A 13643-nucleotide genomic window follows, 5' to 3' on the forward strand; every position below is an offset into this window, starting at 1 on the left:
CACACTCTGCGGCCATGTCAATCTAAATTCAACTGAGCCAAAATGTGGTCCAATCGGGACAGTGTTTCCAGAGAAGCAAAGCAGGTGCTTAGAACAATACAGATACAGAATCCATTCATCGTGATTAAATCACCAGATTCTACTAACAGTATAGTTCACCCACAGAATAAAATGTTGCATGAGTAAGAAACTGAAGAAATAAATATGTCTGTGTGCACTAGATAATCATTTCAGTAGTGCACGGCTTGTTCTTGTAGACGATCTACTCTCATCAGAATCATTAATGATGGTTTTGTGGCTTTTTCATCCTAATACTGTCATATGAGAAACTATGCAGATTTGAAATCACAATCTGTCCTTATAAGAATTACACTCACTGATTATTGCATGTATTGAACACAAAGTCATTTAAGGCAGTAAAAGAGTTTAATATTTCTCGTGTAAATGTTAAATGAATTAGTAATGCCTAATTTGCTAACAGTGTACTTGCTAGAAGTAATTTAGCCAAGATGGTTTTGAAACAATTTGACCTTTTTCATTCAGGAAACTGATGGTAAAATTCACCTAGTGATTACTATATTAACTTTATTAAGCACAGGTGTGTATAAGGTACTGTGTTTGATTAGTTCACGTAAGTCTTTATCCCCCAGTTAAAGATTCTTTTCTTAAGAAGCTTCGGCTCTAATCCATGTGTCCACACACTAGGGCGCTCTGGCCAAATGGGCCAGTCACCTAAGCTACACACATTTATTTATGGATTTTCTGTGGGTGCTTTCACACTACAGCTACAGAGTTGAACAGATGTGACAGAGACTGGTTGGCCCACAAAGGCAAATATACTTACTATCTGTTTCTTTACAGAAAAAGTTTGCCAGTCCCTGGACTGTAATCTAAAAGCAGAAGGTTTAAAATGTTATTCCTATTGGTTCACTTTCTATTTAATTACTTGAAAATGTCTATGATAGTGCTTTACGTGAATTTTGTGATTTTGAGGATATAAGACTTACTTTCCCAATATGTGATCTGTAATGCATGTATTTTCTTAGAAAAAATGAAACTTTTTTTCTGACTTTATGTGATTCATTGTTTATATTGTAATTACTTTAAAAATTCACTGGCCCCACCCCCAACAAGATGGTGAGATGCAGTGCTCTGTCCCCCCAAAGAAGGTTTGAGCAACTATCAAGAACTGGCAGAAACATCTTTCTAATATCTGCAGAAAACCGTTAAAAGATTGCAGTTAAAAGTGCAAATGCCAATCAAGGAAAAGGCCAAATATCAGTAGGATCTTCTAGCACCTTGGCGTGGAGCCAGCCCAAGCTACTAGTGTGGATTCTTGTCCTGGATTCAGACGGAGAAGAGTAACCCTCATGCACATATGCACATCTGGCCCAGTCTGGAGGTGGCCTGAGGGACTTGCTGTCCCGGAACTTGTACATGTAGAAGGGAGCTCACTAAGCTTTCCTGTAGGAACCTGTGGGAGAACAGTCAAATAGTGCTGCCTGGCGCAAGGGATCGCTGGCTATAGGATATACAGTGCAGTGCAGGACCATGAGGAAACCATTTCGTCTTCCTGCGGAAGAGGGGGCATTCACATCTGTGTAAACAGGGAAAATTCCTAGGGCCACACATGCATGCCCTAGACAAGAAGCATGCGCAGAAAAGATCAGGCGGGCCCGTGCACTTTACACTGGAACACTCACCCTAGTCAGTCTGCAAAAACTGGAGAAGGTGTGGTCTTTTTTTCCTTCTTCTTCTTTTTTTTTCAGTTAGCTCCTTGAATTCAAAGAAAACTCTGTCACTATACTAGCTGGATGGAAACTTAAGGAAAAGATAACTTAGGGTTTAAATTCCAGAGATAACAAATTAAAAAGTCAGAATACCCAGGTTTCAACAAAATACTACAAAACGTATAAACAAATAGGAAGTGATGGTGCAGGCAAAGGAAAAGATTAAAGCATTAGAAACCGTCAGTGAGATGGATCAGACCCAGGATATTCCCAACAAAGACTTTTAAAAAATTGTCGTAAATTTGTTCAAAATAAAAGTGTATGGTCTAAAATGTAAACCATAATGTAAACTACTGACCATGGTTAGTAGCTATGTTTCAATATTTGTACATCAGTTGTAACAAATGTACAATACACATGTAAAAAGATAATTAATAGGGAAGGGGATGGTGGTATATGGGAGGCCCCTATATTCTGTATGTAACTTTACTGTGACCTAAAACTTCTTTGAAAACATAATTTTAAAAAGAGTAAGACATTGAGGAAGAAATGGGAGAAATTGCCACTGTACATACAGGACAACAGTTATTATAGCAATGAAAGACAAAACATCAAAAAAAATTTTAAATATTTTTCATTTTCTTTATTTTAGTTTTTCTAAATTATTATGTATTTTATTTCTTATGTTTAAATCTATCATTACTACCTCATTTTCCTATTAATTGAATTTGGCAATGTATTTGGCTTTGTTTTTTAAGAAGTTTTGGATCATGGAAGGGTTCATCTATGGCAAGGGGGAGGAGGATTGGTGTGGATGTCAGTGATAGGAGATACATGACAGGAAGTTGACCTGGGCATACATATAAGGATATAAATATGTTCAAATGTTCATGGGGTATTGCCACAGTGGGTAGAGATTCACACGACTGAAAGAATACTGAATTCCCATCCTGGGGAGCTCTGCCACATACTCTAATGGAACAACAATAATCCCCCAAGTACAGGGGCAATGACCAGTGAAGAAGGATGGTCCATTGATGGGCCCTTGAAAAATCTCAGAGAATATGCAAATTCATAGAGACAGAAAGTAGAGTATAGATTACCAGGGGTGGGGAGCAGAAGCAATGGGTAGTTAATGCAAAATAAGTATGGGGTCTGTTTGGGGAGATGATAAAGTTCTAGGAATGAATGGTGGTGAGGGTACTGCACCATGGTTACTGTGATTAATTAACCTGAATGATATACTTGCAAGGGTTTGGAATGGGAAGATTTATGTTGAGCATATATTTCCGTAATTAAAAGAGGAGAGAGAAACTGAAGAGATAATGACAATTAATGCATGGTACTGGATGGGCTCTAAAAATGCAGGAAAAATGGCTCAAAAGGACATTATTGGACCATAAGAAAAAATTGAAATATGGAAAGTAAGTTTTGTATTAATTTTAAATGTCTTGAACTTAATAACTGCATTTAAAGTGATTGAATAAGTGACTATCCTTGTTCATAGGAAATGCACATGAAAGTATTTTGTGTTCAAGGTGCATGATGTGTGCAACCTGCTCTGAAATGTTCGCAAGATTGATAGATAGATAAACAGGCAACTAGAAGATAGAACAATATGGCAAAGGTGTCAAAATGCACAAAAGTTTGGATCTGGGTATCGGGGTAATGAAGGTATATTCTGTTTCACTATATGGGTTCGTTTTATGTTTGAAACTGTTGTGTAAGTTTGGAATTATTTCAAAATAAAAGGTTAGCAACATTGGGAATAACAGTTACTTATTGTTATATGGAACATATTGCCAAGAAAATCTTTACACTTGAATGCATTTCTAAGTGGTGTTTTTTTCCCCTCAATTATGCACCAACACATATAAAAAAGGATTCAGTCCCATTATAAAATGTAATTTGTATACCACTACTAAATAATATGTGCATTGGTACCCCAGTCACTTCTTCCACTAGTCTTTTCTTTTCTATCTGCCCTCTCCACTCCTATAATGAAGGGAAGTTTTACAGCAAATCATGAGATTTCTAGGATTAGGAAAGATAAAACTTTTTAAAGGCATGACATTTTTATTACACTAACCAATTCTCTTTTTTTCCTGCTTTAGAGTGAATGCGCAAATTATGTTCGGGTTTTGCATCATTATAATAGGACACATCTTCTGACCTGTGGTACTGGAGCCTTTGACCCACTTTGTGCATTCATCAGAGTTGGATACCATTTGGACGTAAGATAATTTCATATGTTGCTAACAGCAAAAGTAATACCTAAAATGATTTTCTTTAAAATGAAAGATTGTGACATTTTTTTTCTGAGAGAGATAAGAGCCTTTGTGAGGTACTGATTTAGTTTGCTTGTGATGGAGTAATAATCTCTGTAGGTCTCTAAAATCCTAGTCAGTTACAAAATCTATGAACTAATTAATTCTTTATATAGTCATTCATTAAACAATGATATCATTTACTTAATTTGCCCACTTAACAAATATTTCTTAATATTGAATTGTGTTACCTGTTGTGTTCATATGTTTTCTTTAATTTAACCCCAAATATATATATATATATATATGAATGGCATTTTACAAGGATGAGCAAAGACTTTTTGATTGTTATTACTTATATTCCAAGCTAGGTGAGGTGTTGGGGGTGGGGATGGGGTTGTGGGAGGGAGATTGCAAAATGACTTATAGTGGGTGAGAGCTATACATCTCTTGCTCCATGACCCCATCACTAGGGTAATATGGTTTAAGGAAATCAAATCTCAGATTGAATGCTACCACACATATAATAAGGCAAGGTCAAAATCAGTCATTTGACCTGTTTTTACAAACTGGGTGAATTCTCAGCTCCCAGTTATTTTAGGCACATTTTCCATCACCTTATAACAATGTTCTGAAACATGTGAAACAGTATTCTAATGTCAATTGTCAGTAAATCCATTTATTTTCATTCCAGTCAGAAGGCAGACTCCTACATTAAAATCAGAGCTCTAAATATTCTAAAATTAAGTAGATAGGCTCCCTGATTTTGATACTCCATTTATGAAAGGGCATATATAGCTACCCCATATAAAGAACACCATCCATTTCACTAGTAAAAAATTATTTTGGATATTCCTTATTCTTGGTAACAAACCCTCACATACAAATATAATTAGCAATATTTGAAGTCCTTACTCTAGCTGCCTCTGGAGAGTAACCACTGACTGAGGTACTACAGCTGCTAAATACCCATGTCGGGAGAATTTTGTATTACCATATTTCAAATATATACTAACTACCTCTAATTATATATTAAAATTAAGTAGCATACACTAATATATAACACTCAATTTACTGAATTATTTTAAAGAAACAAAGCAGATGACATAAAGGGAAAACTTCTAGTCACCATTGTAGAAAGTAAATCAGGAGAGTGGTAAGTCAGAATATATATGTATAATTAATTTGTTGTTGTTTTTTTTAAGATTTATTTATTTATTTCTCTCCCCACCCCAGTTGTCTGCTCTCTGTGTCCATTCGCTGTGTGTTCTTGTGAGCAGAACCAGGAATCTGTGACTCTTTTTCTTGCATCATCTTGCTGTGTCACCTCTCTGTGTGTGCAGTGCCACTCCCAGGCAGGCTGCAATTTTTTCATGTGGGGCAGCTCTTCTTATGGGGCGCTTTCATTGCTCATGGGGCTCCCCTACACAGGGAACACCCCTGCATGGCACAGCACTCCTTGCTCACATTAGCACTGCATATGGGCCAGCTCACCACATGGGTCAGGAGGCCCTGGGTTTGAACGCTGGACCTCCCATAGGGTAGATAGATGCTCTATCAGTTGAGCCAAATCCGCTTCCCGCATATAATTCATTTGTGTTGCAGATCTGCTGGCAACAAATTCTCAGTTTCCACGTGTCTGAAAAGACCTTTATTTCACCTTTATTTTTGAAAGATATTTTCCCTGTATAATGAATTCTGGGTTAACAATTTTCTGATTTTAGTTTTATTTTGCCTATTTATTTATTTGGCCTTACAACATTTCAAAGAGGTTGTTTCATTGTATTCTAACCTCTGTTGTTTCTGATGATCTAAATTAAAGCCAGGTTCTATGCATATTGAGGTCACCCTATTTGTAATTCCTTTTTCTTTCAAGATTTTCTCTTTTTCTTTGATTTTCAGAAATTTTTCTAAAGTGTGCCTTTGTGTATAGATATGCATGTGGTGGGGGAGGGTTTAGTATTTGTATTTCTTAGGATATTGAGATTTTTTTTGATATATAAATTTATATTTTACACCTAATTGGCAATTTGGGGTCATTATTTCTTCAAATAATATTTCTCCCCCATTCAGACACATCTCTCATTTAGGGATTCCAATATATATATTTATCAGAATTCTGTGAATTGTCCCACAGATCATGGAGACCTGCTCATACTCATATGCAATCTTTCTTTTCTGTTGTTGTTGTTTTTTTCCAGATCAGATAAATTCTATTGATCTTCAAGTTCACTAACCCTTTTTTCTGACATCTCCAATCTGCTACAGCAGATAGTGTACTTTTCAATTCTAAAGTATTCCTTTTTTATAGTTTCTGTTTCTATGCTGATTTTCCTCTATTACTCTATTCGGATGTCTATATTTCCCTTTAAGTTCATGGACATATTACAATAGCTGTTCTCAAATCCTTGTATGCTAATTCTAACATCTGGATCATCTCAATGTCATTTTGCATTGATTGCTTTTTCTCTTGATTATAGATCATATTTTCTTGTTTCTTTGACTATGTAGTAATTTTCATTTTCTGGATACTGTGGATTACATATTTTTGCAATTCTGGTTTCTGTTATCATTTGAAGAATGTTCTAGCATGCATTTTACTTTGTTGGACTCAAACTCCAAAGTCCCTTGCAATGGGCAGCAGGCAAAAAAATCTCTTTCACCTTTTTGTCCACTGCCTTTTCCCGGTCTGCTTGTCAAGGAGCAGCCAAAAATTGGAGAGATAATTTATGTGCAGATTTCAGGGTTCTTCCATTAGTTTCTGGATATCTCCCCTCACTTCGTAGCTGAGCCATCACCTTAAAAACGCTTTTCTATGACTTTCCAAAATAGTAAGTATGTAGCTTTTTGCTTGACTTTTAGCCATTACTTACTATATTAGCTAGTGTGTGTCTCCACATGAAAAACTCTCCAGTCTTTATCTGCTCTTAATTGCTATCCAATGCTTTCAAATAATTGTATTTCAGATATTTACTTAGTTTATCATCATTTTTTGTTGGAGAGTTAGTCCAGTACAAGCTGCTTTGTCATTAGCAGAAGTGAAATTCTATGTAATTCATATTTATATGCACCATATTAAATATATTTATTCTTAAGTAATTATCTGAATATGAAATATGATTGAAAATGTATTTTGAAAATTACTGAATATAATATAAGAGGAAATTGTGGCCATATGCTAAAAGTAGTTGAGAGATTTATTCCCACAGAACAGTTTGGGAACTTGATGAAATTTTATATGAAGGAATGAGTAGTTGCAAATAATTATGGAGAAAGAAAATACTTTGATTATAAAGCTCAGAGGCTGGCATGTATGGGATAGGTTTACAGATGTTAGTCTGATGGTTAAAGAAAAGCATAATATGAAGCTGGGAAAAACCTGTGGAGGATTTTAATGACAGATAAAGGCATTATGCAGTTATTTCTAAAGACAGCATAGAGACCACGAGGGAAAGAGTTTTGAGAGGAGTATTTGATTGATATGAAATATCAGTCTTTAGTAATATTTAAAATTGATTCAAGCAAGAGAAGATAAAAATCAGAGAGAAAATAAAGGAGGCTCTTCCAATAGTCTTGGTGAGAAATCATGAGGATATTGAATAGTATTGATGTAAATAGGAAGGGAAAAAAAAACTATAGAAATGATGTGCAGAGTGGCTCAGCAGGAGAATTTATATAACTTAGCATTTTATTAGATGTTACAAATGAAAGGGTATAAAAAAACAATTCCAAATGAATTTATTGATAATTGAGAAGGAGAGTAAAGTCTATAAAAGCAAAAAGGAGGTAAGGAAGCAGTAGAATTTTGTGAGAGCATAACAAATTCTCAGTATCCTCAGTTTTAGCTTTTTGATCTTCATTCATAGGTATTTGGCATATTGAGTACATCACTAAGAGAGGGTGTCATCAGAATTGATCAAATCGTAGAACTCTATGGGTGTATGGTCCCTCTTTCTCTCTCTTACTCTAACTCTCTCCCTTACTTCCCATCTTTCCCTCTCATTTTATCAAAGTAACTTGAAAAATGTCATTATTTAGGTGACAAGAGAATGTCTAGGGAGTATCATTGTGGACAGAGTAGTAGCAGACAGAGTGGTATAAGGTAAATCAGGTTAGTGCAAATTCAGAAACACACTTGTAAAAGGAGAAAGCCATTTTAAAATGATAATATATTCAGTGCTGCAAAGAGGGCAGTTTTTGTAAAAGGGTAGTTAATTAGACTGTGGGAGATTAAAAGGTGACTGACCTGTGACAAAATAAAGCCAATAACAGCCTATATAATTAAGAAATAAAATAATTAAGTTAAAAGAAATATGGTACAGGATATCAAAATTGTAGGAATGTTGAAAGAAGATTTTCCTTAGTGACTGAGACTACTTACTTTCTTGAACATAAGGGGGATGTGGTGGGGAGCAAGTTCATGAGGGAGGGAGGAGATTATGGACAATCACTGGAGATATTTCGTTTATAGATATTAAGGACTTCCTCAGGAGAGAGATTTGAACTGCAAATGCATATTTGGAAATTAACAGTAGGTATGTATGAAACCTGAAATCATCAGGCGTGATCTCATTGCCTTGGAAGAGAATTTGAGTAAAAAGGCAAAATGGCTGAGTGTGGAGTCCAGGTAATATCAATATTTGAGATGTTGGCAGAGGAAGTGAAACCCACAAAGATCAATAAGGAGTAACCAGAAGAGTTATGAGGAAAAGAAGAGTGAGACACAGAAATGAAGGTTTCATTCTGTGAGAATTCCTACAAAGCCAAAGACTCCATTGAAAATAGAAATGTCTTTCAAGACATTTCTGAAAGGAGTTTCAGTGGAATGGTGAGTGCAAGATTTAGATTACTATGGAATGCAAAGAGCAGCACATTGAGAATTGAGAAAGTATCAAAATTTTGTGGCATAACAAAGCCAGAGAAAAAAGGCAAACAAATCTCATGGGAAAGAATAGAATGAGGTAGGGTATAGAAGCAAAAAATATACAAATAATAATGTGATTGGATGTGAAAGAATTTGGTATCACACAAATTTCGGCCATAGAAACGTGTGCATGTGTTTCTTTTCATGATGATTTTGTAAATCAAGAACAAATTGATACCTTAATTTTTGCCAATCATATTGCATGAGAGACAAATATAGAGGTCCCAGTTGATTAAATTCCACATGCAATCAATAATACCCAGAACATCCCACATAACAAAAAAACATGTATGATGAAGAATCTTCAATTAATCTATGTATTAAGCTAATTACTAAACAGATTTTATATTCTTTGGTTGTCTGTGCTGATGGAATTTAAATAAATTATTATTACTATTATTTTTGGTATCATTATTGTTACTTTGGTTCCAACTTACAGGTCTGAAGAGGCAGGCAGAATGAAAAACAAGCTTTTAAAATTAATTTTAGGCATTATTGTAATGTATTTGTATAGAAAACATTTTCATAATATCCTTGATGTGATAGAACAATATTAACAGTAGATTAAGCCATTTGAGATTGCCTTTTTGTGGGTCAAACTGGCCACAAATTGGTAATTTCATATCTTTTAAGCGTATAAATAATTTAAGCTAACCTTTCTCATGTGTTTTGTTAGAGCACATTCTTATGGAATAGTAAAGAATGGATTCTGCATTCCTATTTTGATAAAAACAACTTCAAAAAAGTCAATAAATGCACACATATTATTAGCCTTCCAGGATCCAAAAGACAGTTTTATTCTAATCTTCTTTTGTAAATAATGGTGGTAATTATTAATAAGATGATACATTTATAAGCAGCTTCTATTCAAATTTTACTTTTTTAAGTCTTTTATTATGGGGAATTTTAAACATATATAAGTAGAGAAGCTAATACAGTGGATCCACATGCGCAATCACATCTACTTCTGAGCATACAGCAATTGCCTACTCTCCTCTCTCTTATGTCTTTTATTTCATCTTAGTTATGTAGGTTAATATAGATTTGCTTACCACTGTACTTTACCTGAGTTTCCACATTCATTTTCATTATCTAAAGTGCATTCTGTTAGATTTTTTGGGAGTCACACTATCATTTTGTAATAGTTGGTATGCATCGTTTAAACTTTAAGATGAAATATGCTGGATTTAACATCCATGGTTCACATTTATTTTTTCCCTAAATACCTTTAATTTGTTACCCCATTGTTTTCTAGAGAAGGTGCTGAAGTCAGATATCTCTTGAATTCCTTTTATCTTTCTACATTTCATTATTTTTAACTTTTTAATAAAGTACAGTATAAATACAAAAAGTACACAGCCTGTATTGCTAAATCATTTTCCATATATAGAATACCCCTGGGTAACCAGCACCCAGATTAAATAATTTCTTTTAGTTTTTTGTTTGTTTTTATTTTTACCTTTCATTTCTCACAAGGAATTAATTCTTTTTTTTTTCTCTTATGTCTTTCTTAGATTAGTCATTTTTAGATGATTTTTGTATTTTATATATGTCCTTCCTGAGTTCTTTTACCTCATTTTTTAGTTTTGCTAAATTTTATTTGTTTCTCTTTTATTTCTTCTGTCATTTGCTTGATTTGTTTTAGGTTTTATTGTTTTGGTTATAGTAGTTCTCTTCTATTTTGTGGCATGTCTTTGTGTGCTTTTAGTGTCTTTAGTGATATTACTCTGCTCTTTTTCTTTTTTATAACATCATATTGGATTCAAATACTGTCTTTTTCTATTGCTCATTTTTATATAAATTTTATTTTCCTGAACTTTTAGGAGGGAAAGGTGTGTCATGATAGATATTCTAGCTTCACATTTTAGGACTCACCATTCTTTTTTTGTTTTGTGAGGTGTTCAAAAACATGGAATCATATATTTTTAAAATCTACTGGCTGTATTTCCCTCCTCCTTTTTTATCGGAATACTGCTTTTTCCTTGACCATCTTTGTCTTTTTCTGAAAAATTTGGATCTTAGCCCCCGGACGTTCTTGGAAGATTGGTGGGCTAGTTACTTTTGAGGGTTCATAGGGCTTCACTGGCAAATCGAATCTGCAAAAATTCCTTCTAGTTTCAGCAGCAGCTCGAAAGCAGTACTTAACATTTAGTGAACACTTGGAAATTTGAGAGTTCTTCTCTTTTCAGGTTTGATAAAACCAGGTTGCTTTCTTCTGTTTCCTCCAGCAAGTTATTGTTACCCTGAGGGGTTTGAAGTTATTGGTAGTTCATACATACCTGCTTGTTTTTGGGGACTCATGGAGATATCTTTTTTAAAGTTGTGAAGATATACATATTTTATATATATATAAATATATATATATATATATATATCAGTCATACTGTTTCCCATTTTAACCATTTTTGAGTGTACAATTTATTGCATTAATTACATTCACAATGTTGTGCTACCATCACCACCATCCATTATTGAAGCTTTTTCATCACCCTAAAGAGGAGTTCTGTACCTATTAAGTAACATCTCTCCTTTCCTCCCTTTCCCCAGCCCGTGGTAGCCTCTAATCTACTCTCTGTCTCTATGAGTTTGCTTATTCTAGGTATTTCATATCAGTGGACTCATATAGTATTTGTCCTTTTGTGCCTGGCTTTTTTCATTCAGCATATTTTTGAGATTCATCCATACTATAGCATACATTAAAACTTCATTCCTTTTTATGACTAAAAAATATCTATTGTATGTATATACCACATTTTGTTTATTTATTGGACAAAGGGATGGTTCCTACTTTTTGACTATTATGAATAATTCTGTGAATATTGATGTATAAGTATCTATTTGAGTCTCATTTAATAATTCATTTGGGTATACACCTAAAAGTGGGACTGCTGGGTTTAATAGTAATTCTATGTTTAACTTTTTGAGGAACTGCCAAAGTGTTTTCCATAACAGCTGTTCCATTCATTTTATATTTCCGCCAACAATGTACAAGGATTCCAATTTCTTCATGGAGATAGCTTGACAGTCAGTTTTACTGTAGCTGTTGTCAATGAGTTTTGGTTTTGCATTCCTAGCTGGTCCATCTGTTTCTGTGGGGGAATTTGTTGAGAATAAATTGTTTGCCTCTACTACTATCTTCTTGGTGTTCTTAAAGTACCATTTAAATAATAAAATGCTATATAAATATAAAATACTGTATAATCTACCATATATTTATCCCTACCTCTAATTTTACCTACCTCTGAAAGAAAATGAAAATTATATTTCAAATGTAGTGGTTGAGACTTAGTGAAACAGACATTTAAGTATAAAACATATATTTCTGGAGATTTCATAAGCCTTGAGGTCCTGCAAAATTAAAACAGCATTCTTTGCTTAACCACTTAAGTTTTTCTTAAAATACAGTGACTGTAACACTGACAGTGTTACATTAGCATTGTTATTTGTATTAGTTTTCTTTGTTACATAACAAATTATCACAAACTTAGTGGTTTGAAACAACATGCATTTATTATCTCTCAGTTTCTGTGGGTCAGGAGTCCAGGCACTGCTTAGCTGGTTCCTTTACTCAGAGTCTTCCAAGACTGAAATGAAGATAGTACATAGGCTGCAATCTTTCTGGAGCTCGGGTCCTCTTCATTGTTCATGTAATTGATGGCAAAATTCTGTTCCTTGTGGTTATAAGACTGAGATTCCCGTTTTCTTGATAGGTGTCAGCCAGAGGCTCCTTTCAACTCATAGAGGCCATTCCCTGTTCCTTGCCACGTGGCCCTCCCAGGTCCTATCACAGCATGGCAGCTTACTTTTCAAGACCATTAGGAAATCTCTCCATCGAAGCTACTAGGAGGGATTCTTACATTGTGTAACATAATCACAAGAGTAACTTTACCATCACCTTTACCATATGAGGAGTCCTAATCTAGGAAGGAATTTCCATCATATTCACAGGTCCAACCATACCTTTGGGGAGGGGATTATCCCCACGAGGGGATGGGAATTGGGAGGCGGGAGGGGTAGCAGTAATCCTCCTACCACACTGTTCTTTACACATCTTACTATTAAAGGAAGTTTTGTATTTAAAAGTGTTTTTAGAGGAAGATGAGCCTTTCCTTCGGGACATGTAAGGCCTAGGCACAGAGAGGGAAGGGTAAGAAATGAAGTCGTTCATTCTGAACTTTGTCCTTGGCTCTCCATTAAAGAGAAAACTGCATTTCTCTTTATTAGAACCAGAAAGACTAAGGACTGAATATGTAGGCCATCTGCAAAACTTGTGTGCCAAAGCATGGGAAAATATGATTGTCCTCGAGGTCATAAGCATTTAAATGTATATTGCTGCCATTTTATCAGTGGGGTGTATATTTTCTCAGTGTATTTATATTTAAAAGCATAATTATATTGATTTTTTTAGACTAAATTAGCATGTAGACTAAATTAGTCATGCAGATGTGTTTGGCACCATAGATATTAATGTACTTTATCATTTCTGTATATGATTTAGACACAAATTTCCTCTAGTACAGAAAGTAGCAGTTCAGCTATTTAAGTTTGGATATCATCTGCTTAAAAACCCTGAGGGTTTTACATATACCTCTTATGCCAGTACACATTTCTTTGAAAATGTGTTTGAAACTATACCCAGATAATGTTTTACCAAGATAGTCCATATTTGGACTTCTTAGAATGGAAATGATGTATTTTTTCTAGTTATTCATATTGTCTAGT

General features: G+C 34.6%; 1 protein-coding gene across 1 annotated transcript in view; it reads left to right on the top strand.

The window, feature by feature from the left end:
* Positions 1 to 13643, top strand: part of SEMA3E (semaphorin 3E) — a 320546-nt gene that overhangs the window by 202682 nt on the left and 104221 nt on the right. The window contains exon 4 of the mRNA XM_058297096.2: positions 3845 to 3964. Coding sequence (XP_058153079.1) covers positions 3845 to 3964 — 120 coding nt within the window. The remainder of the gene's footprint in view (positions 1 to 3844; positions 3965 to 13643) is intronic.

This window comes from Dasypus novemcinctus, chromosome 5, assembly GCF_030445035.2.
Source record: "Dasypus novemcinctus isolate mDasNov1 chromosome 5, mDasNov1.1.hap2, whole genome shotgun sequence".
Taxonomy (NCBI): domain Eukaryota; kingdom Metazoa; phylum Chordata; class Mammalia; order Cingulata; family Dasypodidae; genus Dasypus; species Dasypus novemcinctus.